Source organism: Pongo pygmaeus, chromosome 1, assembly GCF_028885625.2.
Source record: "Pongo pygmaeus isolate AG05252 chromosome 1, NHGRI_mPonPyg2-v2.0_pri, whole genome shotgun sequence".
Lineage (NCBI taxonomy): Eukaryota > Metazoa > Chordata > Mammalia > Primates > Hominidae > Pongo > Pongo pygmaeus.
In genome coordinates, this window is record NC_072373.2 from 163,596,461 (window position 1) to 163,614,491 (window position 18,031).

The following is an 18,031-nucleotide window of genomic DNA, read 5'->3' on the forward strand; positions in this document are numbered from 1 at the left end:
ATGGCACCCCCTGAAGGCCCCTACACTGAACCCACATGCACAGGAAAGAAAGCACTGGGGGATGTTGTCAGACAAATTTGGGCAACAGTGGAATAAATGATATGGGGGAAGATGCATTTGAAAATATTGATATTGTTTTTGTATGCATGGTAGGTGTTACTATACTTCCATAATTAAAACACACAAAATGAAGCTTCAAATAAGGAAAAAAAATTCAGTATCAGAATTGGCATAGAGTCCATCACCTGTCACCACACTTAGAGTTGACCTATAGCCTGATGAGTGTGTCAACTGGTGAGAACAGAGAACAAGTTTGTCTTCAGTGACAGCTTGATTGGATTACAGATGCAATATATGTATTCCTTTTTTTTTTTCTTTTGCCTTTTCCTAAAATCTCCTTTTCAAACCTTACATCTTTTTAAAGAAATTAGAGGGGTTAACGTGGTTTTCCCACAACCAAAAAAGAAAAAAAAAAAAAAGAAAAAAAAAAAAGAAGCCCACCCAACCCCTCCTGCTTGCCTACATACACACACAACACATTGGCCCACAAAACCTAGTGTCCTTGTGGGGGCATCCGACAAGGAAATCAGACATTTAACATGAAACCCACTCTCTGTGAAATCTGTCTTCCTAGAACTTTCCTGAATTCCAAACAGTGGCATGACAGTTTTGTTTTAGAAATCAAGACCTCTTAACTGCAGCGTGGACGGCAGGGCACACCTAAGGGCTGGGAGTGCAAGGCAGAACACATCCACAGACTTGGACCATGACTGTGAGCATCTGATGGACTAGGACATGCTGCGGGGCCACAGGACACCCAGACCAGAGGAGTGAGGGCTGAAGCTCTGAAGCCAGCTGCCAGGCAGGAGGAGGGTGTTGCTCACACTGCAGCAGCCATGGCCATTCCCCGTCACAAGAAGCACACTCAAGCATAAGACATACCACTGGTGGTCCCCGTACCAGGGCCCGAGCCAGGTCCGGGGGACGAAACCACAGTCCTGTAGGTGGGTGGTGGTGGGGGAGGTGGAGTTGCTCTTTGTCCCAGCCCAAAATCTTTAGGAGATGAGATTGTTTCTAAGTAATCATCTTTAATGAAGGTCTGCTCAGCAACTTTCTTCTGGACTTCTTCTAAATTGAGCGGTGATGGTACATTGCGAGGAGGCCCAGGAGGCCCTGGGGGGCCTGTGGGACCTGGGGGGCCGAGAGGGCCTGGAGCTGGGGAGTCAGCAGGGTTGTCTGGTGTAGCTGGTGGGGACACCACTTTTTCCCTTGGAGTCAACTCCGGAGTAACATGTTCCGGGGATGTATCAGAAAAATGGACCCACTTTTCTTCAGCATTAACAGCAACAGACTTGGGGGACAATACTGGCCCAAAAATGCTGTCCAAGTCATTGATGGATGGTAGTTTTTCAATTTTGACCTCTGTGGCTGACTGGTCATTTCCTGTGGTTAAAGTAGTTGATTTTAAACTTTAATTGACTTATTATTTTTGTGGGGAGTGAGGGAGGGAGGCAAAGACTGGAAAATACATTGCTGTGTGAGGTGCCTCAGTGGGCATACTTCATGATGTAAAAATATCTTTATCGGATTAGGAGCCTAAGGTGAGGGGAGAGATCCCCCCTCCATAAAGTGAGCATCATATTTTTATGCTATTATTTACTCTTTTTTGCAAGCTGAGCACAGCTAGCTACTTTGACTATCATGTAAAGTGCTGTGCATGATACTGCTCTCAAAGGCTGCTCACAGGTGCACCAAGTGTGATCATTTTGAGAAGGCAGTGTTAGATTCACAGAGAAGTACAGGCTCTGGGACTGCAAATTCCAAAAGCAAGGTCCCTTCTGAAAATCTGGCCTAATAAAATACACATCACACAACATAAAAAGAATTGAGAAGTCAAAGTTGGTCTCATATTTTACAAAGATTGTCTACTCTCTTATATTAAATCAAGACTTTGGTGAAACTGATTATAACATTTGTTAATTTTAAAAAGTGATCACATCATATTTAGCTGTATATCCTCAACCTTAAAAAACACCAGAAATGCAGTACAAAGACTAAGAAGGTATCACCACAAAGATACTTACAAATACAGATATACACACCCCACACACAACACACACATAGATTATTGAGGAGGCATTTGCTACTTATTAGAACTGTTACATATATACCTGCTTAATAGGGAAGAAAATAATTTAAAAAATTTTAAATAATTTCTTTTCTCATTAAGTCTAACCTGTCAACCTCATAGGCATAACTGTGATATTTATCTATAGGTTGTCATGATACCAAAATCTCTGTTTTGCTAAAATATTAGCATAAGCTATTCTTTTTAATTCATAGCAATAATAAGAGAAAAAATTAAGAATGATCTTCTACAGCTCTGTATGAAGAACTGCACTTTTTAAAAACTGAGATTATTCACATTACAAATTGTTACCTAAATAACTGGAAGGCATGAACAGAAGTCACTTTACCTTTATATAACTCTTGGGCTATATGAGCCATCTTAGTATTTCTATATTTCTAGTTTGAAAGGAATTAACTTTCGAGGTTCCAAGGCTATAGATAAATGGGGAAGCATTTTGCATGGTCCGCAATATTTATAATCTTGTGCTAGTAGGTATATTTATATCTAACACAATTTGTGGAAATACAAGGGGTCAAAATGTCTTAAACCTGCAAACATCTTTACTTATGAAGCTCTGGATGACTCTCTATTGGGTTTGAGTCAATATAAATTTCATAAATAACTACATCTTGCTTTTGCTTTTGTTGATGAATGCCCCACTCTGCAGCTATCAAACTCACCAGGCTGCATAAATAGCAAAGGATGAAGCTGCAACAGAATTCCACAGGTGATAAAGAACCACATTCTAAGAGCCCAGGCACATAACAGCAATTGCTACTTTTGATTTGCTAGGCCAGTAAGACTTGGCAGACTATAAATTGTATGAATACATAGTACTGATTTTAATAGATGGTAAAGGTGTGCCTTAAGCTTTATCTGTCTACAGGCATGTAGCAATTCCTTGCCATATTTCATAATCTTTACATATCTCCTTACCATGGGATAATAAATACTTGAATGAAAAAGAATTTCTCCACCACCAGTATGCTTCACGCCCTAGGAACCATTTTATGTCTTCATAGACTAGATAGTTTTAGACTTAGCAAAATTGTCTTGAAAAAATACCAATTGTGCTTTGAGACTATGAATTTGTAAATCATTAAAATGAGATCCAACAAAGTGAGGGGTTAATTAAACAATGACTTTTCATATTGAGATTTTTTTTCCTTTCATGTTACAAAATGGCCCTCATTCAACAAAATTATACCAAGGAAAAATTAATTGAGAAATTATTACTTTTGTGTGTGTGTGAAACCTGGAAATGGTGCTTTAAAATAAGTCTGCATAAGAAATTCTAATGAAAGCAAAACTGAATGCCAACATTGTGATGTTTTTGTGTAGCCTACAGTTTTCAACACATCAAGGGCATGTTCGTCCAGGGCCGCTGCTCTGACACATCATCCGAGAACTGAAAAAACAAAAGCGTACCTGGTCCAATTGTTAAGGGGGATCCTGTTCGGGGTGGGGTAGCTGGTACATTTTTTGGAGGCAGTGGTGGAGGTGCTGCAAAGAGATGAGAAACCAAGTATCATTGGTCATGTTCTTCCTAAGTCATACAATACACTTTAAATAAGCAGGATTTGGGCTTTCAGTTATATTCCTGCTATTGGAAATGGAATAGCAATTAATGGTCTATTTTTTTAAAGTTCAAAGGCAAAGAACTGAAGCAGAACCCATTCAGATTGTTCCATTTTATGAGAATAAGAGAACGTCAAGAGAATGTTGGACAATAATAATAATATCACCATTTTATTCATTTAAATATGATTCAACACACAAACCTCAAGCGACAACTACGTCCTACCTCCTGTACTAGGAACTAGGGTCATAGGGTTGAATAAAAATAGCCTCTGGCCTCAAGGGATTTATGACTGACTGAATGAAATCATGTCAGCTGACAGTTACAGTCGAGGGTTTGATATCGGAAATAACAGGTTGGGTGGGGGCTCCTGTGAGGGGTTTTTAATCCAGTCAGGATCTTAGTGTCCAGATTGAGTTGGGAAAGATTTCTCAAAATTATATTTCTTAAATTTTCGTACATTTTTTAAAGTTAGAAGCAAACTAACTCCTTGGGTCAAGGAGGAATGAACAGATTCCTTTGACAAAAATTACAGCCAAATCAAGTATCATGGTCCCTACGAAGAGATTCACCCTTCTGAGCTGGACTTGTCACTTTGTGGGCAAAGTTTGGAATTACTGTTTCAACTGGTTCATTTCTTCTTCCTCTTTCTTTAAGTGTCACTGGTCCTATTTGGTAGATTCAAAGAGTTCACACTAATTTCATAGGCCATCCCAAAGTTTAGCTGTGAATCTGAATGCCATCCAATCTCTTATAACCTAAACGCAGAGGGAGGCAGGTGGGCATGTGGCTGGAGAGCGCTTGCTGGTACCTTCTACTTGCCTAAATTAGGAAGAAGCTTTTTCTGTCATTCCTCCCTCCTCCTCCCCTTCCCGTACTTTATTTATTATTTTTAGGTAGCATCCTGTTCTTCCACACAATAAGTATGACTAACAACCCTCATCCTAAAGCCTAGGAATATGTGATTCTTAATCTTAATTATGAGCTTCTGAAAGCTACACCTCTAGTGGATCATATTTTCCCACAGAAGTTAAGAGTCAATCAGGGGCTCTGCTCCTGATTAAGGATCTCTGCCAAAAATCAAGGTCATAATCAACAAAATACCATAAAAACAAGTAAAATACTATAAAAACCTAATAAGCTAGAATAGAAAACTTATGCTGCAACTACAACATGAGCAGAATGATACAATGCACATCAATTAAACAATAGCCTGTGCTGTGCTAAGTGTAACCACAGCACGTAAGACTCACAACTCTGAAATACCAATAGTTAAAACCAATACATCACCTCCATAAACAATTCATTTACTTTCTTGGCATTTAGGAAAGGGTTTTCTAGGGATCACTTGCATAGCTCAGGTCTGTCAAGAAAGCTTTTCAATGAAGTTACAGCTTTTTCACTAGTTTTGTTTTGCAGGGGAAAACATTCAAAATCATGACACTGTGGTTCAAATATTTTAAAAATACACTTTTCAAAGTTCAGAAGTTTTTAAAAAATTGTTGATAATGATGTTTTTCCTATCCTGTTTAATGAGGGAAATATCTTTGGAAAGGCTAGATCACACGGCTTTATAGCAATAATATTTCCAACAAACAACCTCTTGGCCTTTGATTATGAATCCCCTCGGTTAATTCTCATGATCACATTTAGGCACCAAGGCGTAAACTCTGGAGAGGCTGAACTGGAAAAAGTATTGGTTGGTCTGTATGTGAGCCCAAAGGAGTAAAAATATCCTCTGCATCTCTCTCCTTCCAAAACACCTTTTTTTTGAAAACAGTGCCTTCCACAGGCATGCTTCAGAGGCAGTCTACTGAAAAGGGAATTCAATAAATCTGTAAGAAGGGTGGCTTTACCTGATGAACAATCCATTCAGTCCAAATAGCCCAACCCACCACCGGTGAAGGGCTATCTAGATCTTTAGGACCTCCTTTCCCAGCCGCCTGGGTCATGCTGGAAGAAGCCAGACTGATGGCAACTTTCACATACATTTACTCTGATCTACTATCTCAGCTTCTCTCTACCATATAGCCTCAGTTCTCTTGCTCCCCAATTGTCACTCTTTCCTATCAATGTGTCCTTTCTGTCCTGTGCAGCCTCAGTTGCTCTACAGGATGAGCAGAGACCATATTAGACTTGTTCACCTCTGTGTTATACGATAGTCTCATGCCTGTAATGCAGTAGTTTCTTTAACTCACTTGCTTCTTATTCTTACATATATACAATGAATAAATGAATGAATAAGCATGTGGGATTTCAGAAAAGGCTATGATTCAAGGTTAATAATTTGCTTTATTGTATTATTTTCTTCCTGTCTTCATAACCTGCCCTGAGTTCTTTAACTTGAAAGCCTGTTAGGATAACATCTCTTCTTAATATTATTCAGTTCTGATGTTGCTTACGTAGACTTTCTAAGAGTTGCCTAATTTCACTATGCAGACAGACACTAAAATGAGTCACTTATTTTTCCAGACAGAGCAGACACATAACTTACTTCCAGTGGGAAAAGGCCTTGTTAACTTTGGCGACTCCATGCTTGGATTAATTGGTTGGCCTGAACCCCATATCTCAGGCTGATCTAAAAGAACTGGAAACAAAAAAGAAGATTTCCCAGGGTGAGTTAAAAAAAATCCCCATACTTTAGAACTTAAAATTGTGATTTCAAGTTGAGCTTTAGAAAATTATTTTCCTCTTGTCTCAGTACTAAAAAATTCACTTAGGAATGTGCTGCTCCTTATTCTTTTCAAGCAGAGAATAGAAATAGGAGTGTGGTGTGAGTGTGGGTGGGAGGAGTGTCTGTGTGTGTACATATAGCTACATCAAAACTTTCAGAGCAGAATCTGCATTTGCTTCCTGGGTGGTCACGTAGGGACATTCTGAGTATCAGTACATGTGCTGGCTCTGTTTCAGGTACCCATTTGAAAATCCAGACATTAACCCCATGAACATTTGTTTTGCTGTAAGTTGGTTGATTTAAAGCCTCCTATGAATATGCTTCAAAACTGAAAACGCCTGCATTCTATGCAGTGGTTCCTATCCTTGAAGTGTTCTACAGGGTCTTTACATAAACCTTTTATAGCATCATAAAAAGAAACTAAATTATTCTAAAAACGCTTGGTGAATATGTTAAGAGAACGAGAAAAATGAATGCTTAGACACCTAACATAGGGCAATTAGGTTTTGGGCCTAAGGACATTGAATTTAACATTTCTTCTCTTTCTTTTTGCTTCCTGTTCTGATTTTTAAAAATAGCTACGACAATGCAAATAGTGCTTCTCAGCACCTATCGTGTGGCAGGGACTATGCAAGTACTGCTGTAATTCATTATGTCGTCTAGGACAAGCTGGGAAGTCAGTTGGATGTGGCTTGAATCTATCCTCTGTACTGACTGTAGGACCTTGGCAGGTTGCTTAATCTCTCTGCACTGCCTTCCTTTAGTGTAAAGTGGAGATAATAAAAGCAACCTTAGAGAGTTATGAAGAGGATTAACAGAGGAAAGATATATTAATAGAGTATATATAAAATGTCCATAAAACACTTATCACAAGGCCAGTGACTGTTACTGTCTATTTGAATACTCACACCACCACCATGTGGTTGATACCAGTTCCACTTATGGGAGAGGAAAATAATGATTGGAGTGGTTTAATGAGGTGTCCACGGTAAAAGCAGAAGAGCTAAGATCCGATGCAGCAGACTTAACTCTAAAATACGTATTTTTTCCCCAGACCATTTCAACTAGTGATAGAAAAATCTTTCTAGGCCAGGCATGGTGGCTCACAGCTGTAATCCCAGCACTTTGGGAGGCTGAGGTGGGAGGATTACGTGAGTCCAGGAGTTCGAGACCAGCTGGGCAACATGGTGAAACCCAGTCTCTACAAAAAATACAAAAATTAGTCAGGTGGGGTGGCATGTGCCTGTGATCCCAGCTACTCGGGGGGCTGAGGTGGGAGGATCGCTGTGGGAGGTCGAGGCTGCAGTGAGCTAAGAACTTGCCACTGTGTTCCAGCCTGGGTGACAGAGTGAGATTCTGTCAAAAAAAAAAAAAAAAAAAAAAAAAGAAAGAAAGAAAAGAAAAGAAAAGGAAAAACAGAAAGAAAAAGAAAAATCAATCTAAAGAAGAATGAGTAGATACAAAAGGGAAGTGTGGGTATTGAAAAAGCTAGTGTGATTGGTGCAAAGGCAGGAACTTTACAGAAGTTTAGGGGCTGAAATCATCTAAAGAACAACTGAGGCCACAATCATGGACAGGTCTAGGCATGTATCTCCTCTCCACCACAAGCCTCAAAGGTGGACTTCGCTCTGTTTTAACATGAAAGTAAACATTCTCCAAAGATATGAAGCAGGATTTTCTTCATGAATTCAATGTGGAACACAGCTATGATTTTTTAAGAATGATTTCTATATTTCATATAAAGTTTTCATGTATTATGGGATTCCTTAAACGGGCAGATTTAGGTGCAACAAATCAAATCCTGTCTCCAGTCACCATACAATATGTACATTAAAAGTGAGATTGACCACGGATGAGTTAATAAGGAAACTGATAGCCTCACTGCAAGGCCACCTTTACATAGGGATTCTAAGTTATGGACATTTAAATCACTAAAGGAGTATTTAGAAATGTTCTTTGTACAGTTTCCTAACAAAATCATTGAAAATATTCAGGTGTGGCTGACTGCTGTCTATCTCCCAGAATTCATTCTCCAGTTCTTCTATAGTAACAGAATTTTAGCTGGCTACATGGCACCAGATTCTCTCCAGTGGGGTTTGGCAGGAAGTGACTTGTGTCTCTTCTAGTTTTGCTCTTAGAATAGTTAGCAGTGAGTTCCAGTGGTCCTCACTCCACTTCCTTTCTTCTGAATGGGAGAGGAGGAGAGCTGCAGCAGCCTCCTTGGAGCCAGAGATAAAAGTAACATTTTAAAGACAGCAGAACTACTTTACCAGTCCTATATTGTTTACCTCCAGACTGTTAACATGAAAGAGTAATAAAATTCCATCTTGTTTAATTTATTGTACTTGGGGTCTCTTCGTTAATGTAGCTTAGTCTACCCACTATGCTTCCAATTCTTGCCATCTTTAACACTTAAGGTCCTTCACCAATAGGTTCTAGAAGGATAACATGTTATTATACACTTACCATGGTGCCCCTAAGTCAAATAATTTTTTATAAAAACATTCCATATTACCAAACATAGCTACTGGAGATACATACATTAGACATAAACACATTTCAGGGATAGACAAGATGCATTTTATAGAGAGCTGATTTTATGTCAGTAAAGTACGCAGTATTTACAGCCATCCAAAAACATGGTTAATTTAAAAATGTCAAATATTTAACTCTAAGAATAAATATTTAATAAGTAAACTCAAAAATAATGGCAGAAATAAAGATATTTCTTCAGTAGCATTTTATTTTTTAATTTTTTTTGAGGTAGGGTCTTGCTCTGCTGCTCAGGCTGGAGTGCAATGGTGTGATCACAGCTCACTGCAGCCTTGACTTCCTGGGCTTAAGTGAACTTCCCACCTCAGCCTCCCGAGCAGCTGGGCCTACAGGCATGCATCACCATGCCTGGCTAATTTAAAATTTTTTTTTGTAGAGATGAGGGTCTCCATATGTTGTCCAGGCTGGTCTCGAACTCCTGGGCTCAAGCAATCCTATCTCAGCATCCCAAAGTGCTGGGACTGAAGGAGTGAACCACCACGCCTGGCCTTATTTCTAAGTTTCTAAATGATTCAAGGTCATTTCTGGGTCTTGAGCCAGCAAACAATGACTGTTGTGAGCAATCCAATTGATGCCTTCATTATGAGGTGGGAAAGAGCACAGATGGTCAGGGAGGCCAGACCCCAATGACAGCGACAATGACGGATGTATGAAGGTCTGTCTCCATTTGTGATTCTGTTGACACCTCAAATGATGATGGTCTGGTTCCCAGAGTGTTTACTCCATGACAGGGATTTGTGTAGACTTGCAGTAATTTTTAATTTTTACTGACTTCTTTTGAAGAATGAGCTTGTTAGCTATCAGATATTTCTGGAAGTAAAGTTTCAAATCCTAAAATAATAGAGATTTGCAAACTAAACTTCTGTTCTTGATAGCACACCTAGATTGAAACTTTTCTTTCCCACGAAGATAATATATTAAAAATATACCTCAAAATACATACATTTAATCTAGAAGAGTTGTACTTTAATAAAAGAAAAAACAAATCTATAATATATGGAGTTTCTTTTCCTACCTTCTGTCTTCTGTTCATCAAAAGCTGATTCTAGTGGTGGGCCAAAGAGAGGAGCAAGGGCCGTAGTGTCATCTGGAGGCTTTTTGCTAAATCACACACATTAAGGCAAAATACAGGGAAAGGGCTCAAAAATTAATACTCAAAAAGATATACAAGCTTTCACATATTTTTCTTAGTGAAACAAGTGTGTGTGTGCACTAGTGCATGCATGCATGTGTATACAAGCCCGTTAGGACTAGAAAGTATTTTATAAGGATGGCAGATGTATTATGGGACAAAAGAATTGGTAGAAGGTGAGAGCCTTAGTTCTCAATGGAGAGCTGAGGTGCTCACCCAATAGAAATAAGTTGAAGGAGAATAACTCTTTCAAAGCATCATGATTTTTCTGTACCTAGAAGAGATAACACTAGGGCTGAGTTTATTGCAAAGCACCTTTCTCCCCTAAGATCTCAAGTACCATTTGTATTTGATTTCACCACATCTCTTTGTTGTAGTTAATGCAATTTATAATTAGTGAAAGTCAAGCATAGCAATATTAAGCAAAAAGCCACCGAGAAGTTTCATCCTCTAATAGACACATTGTAACCTCCTAATACCCCAACACAGTAAATCTCAGAAAGAGAAATATTGAGAAATCAGGGGGAACAGGAGGATAATAAGTGAAACTCGCATCCCTTCTCTTAATTATTACTCCAGACTGATTATTAAGAAAATGATGCATAATTATCTTCATTTCTTCTCCAAATCTGATTCCCCTCATTGATCCCAATGAGGTCTATGTGGTATGGTAACGGACAAGGGTTGAAGAGGAGAGGGGAGAGGTTGGAGGAGGATAAGGATTGAAAATAATCCAGTTTCGAAATAGAAATAGCAGTCTTTTTATAAAACAATGCCATTTGTACAATACTTACCTAACCCACAGAATACACTGTAAAATACAATGCTTTGCCAAAAACTAAAAACAGAGTGGAAGATTCCTTTGGTGTGCGGCAGGTGGAATGTATCATGAGATGGTGTCCAACTAAATAGGCTTCTTTTCGTAGGGTAATATAATGATATTGAAGATCAGCATTCCAGACACCAAAAGACCTCTTTAGAGAGAAACTTTAGATGTCCCATCAGGAATGGGCCTGCACATTCTGACAGACAATTACTTCAGATAAGTGCAAAATATTTCCCTAAAGGTCTCCCTTGGGCTGCACTTATGAAAAATAATAACATATTTGGACCATGCTGTGGACGTATGGACTGACATGTTTTGGTAGAGCCTTTGTTAATGGGAGCTGAGAGTTTAGCTCAAAGGAGATTTGCTTAATTGTTAAAAGTTCATGATGCCTTGCATAAAACACAACTAATGTCTTTCACACTCACCTTATAAGTTCTGGAGTTGGTGTGGAACGCCTGGGTCTTGCCACTTCTTCACCTGATGCACAGGACAAAGGAACTTTTTAGACAAATTTTTACCATTCCCTGATATGTCTTATAACCTATGTTTGGAAACACTTAGAGGTTTAAGTCCCATCAATAAGCAACTGAGTATGAAAACTTTGCAAAACAAACCTTCTCCCCTGGCAACACAACAGCCATATATTAGGCATATGTAGTGGTGTTTTCTCTGGCATTTGTAAAACCTCATTAACTAAGGAACTTCCGTGACAAGCCATCAAATAGAAGATTTGTATAGTGCAGCACTTAGTGAAAGAGCACACCATTCTTGGAATGTCTGCTGCCTTGACTGGTTCTGCTTTCCAATTAAGAGAATACTAAGCCAGGCCATATGTGTAATACATGAATCCGGCATTCTCTGCCTGTTCTTTTCTTGAAATGCCAAGAAAATGTTGTACTTTAACTATGAAACATGAATTTAGAATTTCCTAGGAAGTGTTGTATGCAGCAGAGGAAAATTGTGCCCTATGTGTATTATAACCTATATCATCACTTTGGTTGACTAAAATTTTCATATCAAATAACACAAGAATGGGTAAGTTGCTTCTACTTTCAGTTCCTTCTGCCCGCCCGTTCTTCCCACCCCCAGCAACAAATACACACTTGATTAAATTCATTTCTAAAGTTAAATAATACAGCAAGAGTTGACAAATGTAGAAAGAAAATAGCAATGTTTTTCCAAAAACATATTTATTTTCAGAACTTAAACATTAATCACTCAGAACCCATAAGTGCCCTCTATCATTACAAGAATTCTTTGCTGTAAAAGTAAAAAATTTGTAAGTCTTAAAAATTAAGCCCAGGAATGTATAATTCATATGTACATATACTCCAAGATTCAAGGAACTGTTCTTTCTTTTAAATCATACGCTATTTCTGGTAGCTAAGATATACTTACTGGATAAGTTCCTTTTAATTGCACCCTAGAATTAGAAATAGACACTATAAGGTTTAAGACCACATATATGTTATGTACAATATGTATTATTTCTGTCATTGCAATTAAACTGAACTCAAATAAATGCAGATAGGGAAATGAAATTTTTCTCAGAACCGCATTTAAGTAGGAAATTGTAGATACACACACAGAAATCAGTTTTTTATTTCACTCAAAGACTATAGAGAGGAAGGAAGGGTAAATCATAAGTCTTCTGAACAAGAAAAACCCCTTACCTGGGTAGATTTGGTAAATTAAATTCAAATATTGATTAGTCCATTTAAAAAAACCTCTTGAACTCTAGTAGATAAGAAAGTAAATCGAAGTTTAGCATATATTTGATGCTTAAAAATTACAGAATGTGTTTAGGAGTAGTGCATGCTCCTTGTCAGGTGTGGTCCCCAGGCTGCTAATGGAAACAGTCATCAGTATACAAATGTGATTTTAAAAGGTATAGATAGCAAGTGTAAAAGGCAGGCGAAACTTGAGCCATCTGCCACTGAATGAACTGTTTTATTCAGAAAGCCAGGGAATTCCACCCTATGCACTCATCCTCCCAATTTATTTCACTTGCCTGCCGCTAGGCCCATCAATTCATGAATTGGAAGTAATGTCTTTAGCTCAAGGCATTGTGATATTATTGGAATACAAATAGCCCTGGCAGGAATAATCTGAGCAGGTCATCTCCAGTTTTTATAATGCCTTAGCATAAACTTATTTAGATAGTAGAAGAATTGATTAGATTAAAAGTTTTGATTAAAAACCAGAAGTTGTGAAATGTTCTTAGTGTGGGATGCCACCAGAAAAGTAGACCACCAGGATGGTTGCATCGTGGGGTAGACCACCAGGATGGTTTCATCGTGGGGTATAGCATGGCTTGGGATGCCTGCAGTAGGAGAATGACAGGGGCAGAGTTGAGGACAGGGAAAGCTGAAGTACATATAAGAAAGCATTCCAAAAGGTGAAACCATGAACACATTTGTTGGATGGCCACAAAACACATTTTTTCCTACTTTTTAATTTTAGTGAAGGCTCAATCTGGTGGTCACAGATACGTTTTCTTTTCTCAAAGCATAACATTAACAGCTTAGGACAAGGTTTAGCACCTCTGTAATTGACCTATAAGAAGCTTCTTTCCCTCGTTCCTAAGGCTATATAAGCATTTTCTGTCCCATTTTGAACCCATTTATGCTAGAGGAGTAGTTTCAATCTGAACAAGGATCCATTTAATGCTTTCTCAGTCTCTCAAACTACATTTTCTGGCTTTTTGTCTAATAGTGTGATCTGTTTTTCCCTACTAAGTGTGCTATATAGAGAATTACTACAATATTTATAAATACTTTCTAATAAATATGGCCACGTAAATCTGCTGAGGACATTATGGAAGTTTGGATACAGGTTTGCTTTTGGAAAAGAAGGCTCTGTAGACAGACATGACTAGATAACAGAAATAATTAGATAACAGATGTTTTTCTGGGTTATGAACCCTCAGATAGAATTTCATTAATAAGATCTGAAGGAAGAGATAGAGGGGCTTTAGTTCCAAGCAGTCAATCACAAGATTAATAAATGGCATTGAGGGAACACCTAGTACTGTGAGGCCTAAAACCCAGGAGGTCCCAGAGGCTGTATTGAAGACCTTTTTGTCCCTCTGTCCTACCCCTTCAAATGTTAATATCCATGAAACCAAGAAAGGTACAGGGCTCCTTTTGTAGTCACCAGTTCCCAGGTGTGTCCATTCATTCAATGGATATTCACAGTTGAAAGGCACTAAAGAAGAAGCCCCTGTAACATTTTTATTAAATAGTCTTCATGAATGAACAATCTCAAGTTAAGTGCAACCAAAACATGGCAGAAATATTCAAGAAAACTCTGTTGTTTAGAAATTAGGAAGAAGAACAAAGCTAGTATCAATTTAGAAAGCAACAAATGTTTGAAAGATCAGCAGCAACTCAGCAGCAACAGAAAAGAAAGTCCTGCTCTCTGCTGGATGGGCATGCAGATCTCTGATGACCTTAATGTTGCAGCATGACATGTCTAGAAAAAGACTGAGGTGATGTCGACCACACAAACCACATTCAGGAAAAAAGCCCATTGGATTCAAAAACCTCCCCTTGTGAAGCGACTGTATTTTCCCCCTTTCAATGCTTGTTTGTTGTTATATGTATGTTGTGAATAAATTTCCTCACTTTGAATGATCGAATTCACTCTTTTCACAATCTGTGATGTCACTTAACAGCTGGGTTGGAATCATCTGTAGATTAGCAGTCTCTGCAGATACCGTCTTTGAATGGCATTAGCTATGTAGTTTAGCAGAGAACCACCAACTGGTCACCTGGGGCAGGGTATTTGCATCAAATAATAATTGACTAATTGGATTGGCAGAGGCCTAGGGATATTTCAGAGAGTGCTCTTCTCAGTTCCATTTCCTCTCTTAAGGGACTGACCAGGTAAATGGGGGTCATTTCAAACATAACAAAGACCCTTCTTTTTGTTGCTTTAAATTCATGATACTCTTCAGCTGGGGGCAGTGGCTCATGCCTGAATCCCAGCACTTTGGGAGGTCGAGGCAGGTGGATCATGAGGTCAGGAGATTAAGATCATCCTGGCTAACATGGTGAAACCCTGTCTCTACTAAAAATACAAAAATTAGCTGGGCGTGGTGGCAGGTGTCTGTAATCCTAGCCACTCGGGAGGCTGAGGCAGGAGAATTGCTTGAACTCGAGAGGCGGAGGTTGCAGTGAGCAGAGATTGAGCCACTGCACTCCAGCCTGGGCAACAGAGCGAGATCCGTCACAGAAAAAAAAAAAAATTCATACTACTTTTCAACTTGAGGAAAACGACAGTTTTCACTTTGAACAATGCAAATTAATATTGATCTACCCTCCCAAAGTTTGTCTTCTGTGATGAAATTTATTTAGAATTATGTGATAGCCTAGGAATATTGACTCAAAAGTGTGTCTCCCTCTCCCAAGATGGAAATTATAATGATGTATCAGCATATTCTGATCATTGTAAGTTATGGTCCAGGAACATATTTTGAATTCAGGCTTAAAAACAATGATGGCTTAAAAATGATGTCCTTACATTCTTATTAGTTTTATTATTCTTTATTATCTCTTTGCTATCAACTTCTATGGTACTTTCTGGTGAATCTCTGGGCCTTTTATGTACACATACACACACACACACACACACATACACACACACACTCTATATATTTTCTAAATTTTGTACTAGGAGTTGGGATTCCCATGTATTAATTTAGTTACTTATGGGAAAGTGCTCTGACAATTCTAAAATATGCCCTTGATACTTAAGAGGGTCAGAGGCTTTCAATCAGTAAACCTATTTCATCTGCCTCATTCACACTGGGTTATCATAAATTTAATGGGAAACCAACCTGGCCACCTTGCCTTGGCAGCAATTTTCTCTATACATGTTTAAGGTAAAAATGTTGAGAGTTCTTACCGGGCTGCGCCTCTGTGATCAGCAAAAAGGAAGAGAGAACAGACACCTAGTCAGAGAATGATGGATCAGTCAACAGTCTTGGGTAATAGGAGACTTCATAAGCAGCTAACCAAACATACACTCCAGAGAATCAGGCCAAAGGAAGACAGGCAGTCCTAGTGTTTAGGGCTTATTTAAACCACAGGAGGCTTTGGAGAACCTTAAAGAGAGGCTATCCGTTGTATAATACAGCTTTGCTAATGTGGGTATAAAAGTTTTAGTTATGTGTACATAAGAACAAGGCAGAAACATACAAGAAAACTTTGCTGACAATGTTTAATGTCTTGCTGTAGAAGTTTTTCTCCAGATACTTTGAGGAGGGGTTACATAGAGATTAGAGAAATAAACTGTTTCCCTACAGAGCAGGATGTTAGCAAATATAGACAATAATGCGTTTCCCACATAGTTAGGGTACAAGAAGAGCTTACGAAAAACCAGAGGCAGGATTTAGAGAGCCCTTTTCCTTGTCTGGATTTTTTCTTTGGTGTTCTATGGAAGGTGTGCCTATAAGGATTTTTTTAATGTTCTTGGCCTAGTGATTTGGGCAGCCTCTACCAATGTGATATGAATGATTAGAATGCGATGGGAAAGATGAGGAGCCCCTGACAAACGTTGTTGGGAATGACAAAAACTGTCCAGCAGCAACAGAACCCTGGTGGACCAGATGACCTTAGAAAACACAAAATCAATGTGCAAAAATCACAAGCATTCCTATACACCAATAACAGACAAACAGAGAGCCAAATCATGAATGAACTCCCATTCACAATTGCTACAAAAAGAATAAAATACCTAGGAATCCAACTTACCAGGGATGTGAAGGACCTCTTCAAGGAGAACTACAAACCACTGCTCAATGAGATAAAAGAGCACAGAAACAAATGGAAGAACATTCCATGCTCATGGATAGGAAGTATCAATATCGTGAAAAGGGCCGTACTGCCCAAGGTAATTTATGGATTCAATGCCATTCGCATCAAGCTACCAATGACTTTCTTCACGAAATTGGAAAAAGCTACTTTAAAGTTCGTATGGAACCAAAAAAGAGCCCTCATTGCCAATGAAGGTAAGCAAAAAGAACAAATCTGGAGGCATCACACTGCCTGACTTCAAACTATACTACAAGGCTACAGTAACCAAAACAGCATGGTACAGTACCAAAACAGAGATATAGACCAATGGAACAGAACAGAGGCCTCAGAAATAACACCACATGTCTACAACCATCTGATCTTTGACAAACCTGACAAAAACAAGCAATGGGGAAAGGAATCCCTATTTAATAAATGGTGCTGGGAAAACTGGCTAGCCATATGGAGAAAGCTGAAACTGGATCCCTTCCTTACACCTTATACAAAAATTAATTCAAGATGGATTAAAGACTTAAATGTTAGACCTAAAACCATAAAAACCCTAGAAGAATACCTAGATAATGCCATTCAGGACATAGGCATGGGCAAGGACTTCATGACTAAAACACCAAAAGCAATGGCAACAAAAGCCAAAATAGACAAATGGGATCTAATTAAACTAAAGAGCTTCTGCACAGGAAAATAAACTACCATCAGAGTGAATAGACAACCTACAGAATGGGAGAAAATTTTTGCAATCTACCCATCTGACAAAGAGCTAATATCCAGAATCTACAAGGAACTTAAGCAAATTTACAAGAAAAAATCAACCCCATCAAAAAGTGGGCAAAGGATATGAACAGACAGTTCTCAAAAGAAGACATTTATGCAGCCAACAGACACATGAAAAAATGTTCATCATCACTGGTCATCACAGAAATGCAAATCAAAACCACAATGAGATACCATCTCACACCAGTTAAAATGGCGATCATTAAAAAGTCAGGAAACAACAGTTGCTGGAGAGGATGTGGAGAAATAGGAATGCTTTTACACTGTTGGTGGGAGTGTAAATTAGTTCAACCATTGTGGAAGACAGTGTGGTGATTCCTCAAGGATCTAGAACTAGAAATACCATTTGACCCAGTGATCCCATTACTGGGTATATACCCAAAGGATTATAAATCATGCTGCTATAAAGACACATGCACACGTATGTTTACTGAGGCACTATTCACAATAGCAAAGACTTGGAACTAACCCAAATGTCCAACAATGATAGACTGGATTAAGAAAATGTGGCACATATACACCATGGAATACTATTCAGCCATA

At 38.7% G+C, this 18,031-nt stretch overlaps 1 protein-coding gene and 1 long non-coding RNA gene across 16 annotated transcripts in view; one reads left to right on the plus strand and one right to left on the minus strand.

Moving 5' to 3' along the window:
• The window catches only part of SGIP1 (SH3GL interacting endocytic adaptor 1), a 214,751-nt gene that overhangs the window by 60,925 nt on the left and 135,795 nt on the right, over positions 1-18,031 (minus strand). For 12 of the 14 annotated variants that reach the window (XM_054483842.2, XM_054483836.2, XM_054483819.2 and 9 more), the window contains 5 exons: positions 12,297-12,321; positions 11,324-11,375; positions 9,953-10,038; positions 6,205-6,297; positions 3,560-3,634 (listed from right to left, as the gene is read on the minus strand). In XM_054483842.2, coding sequence (XP_054339817.1) covers positions 3,560-3,634; positions 6,205-6,297; positions 9,953-10,038; positions 11,324-11,375; positions 12,297-12,321 — 331 coding nt within the window. Of the gene's footprint in view, positions 1-942; positions 1,444-3,559; positions 3,635-6,204; positions 6,298-9,952; positions 10,039-11,323; positions 11,376-12,296; positions 12,322-18,031 lie in introns of all 14 variants that reach the window. The other 2 variants (XM_063654494.1, XM_063654448.1) reach the window with 2 other exon arrangements.
• Positions 6,190-18,031, plus strand: part of LOC129034315 (uncharacterized) — a 109,779-nt gene continuing 97,937 nt past the window's right edge. Inside the window, exon 1 of one of the 2 annotated variants that reach the window (XR_010124317.1) lies at positions 6,190-6,325. This is a non-coding gene — a long non-coding RNA (uncharacterized LOC129034315). The remainder of the gene's footprint in view (positions 6,326-18,031) is intronic. The other variant, XR_008501824.2, reaches the window with a different exon arrangement.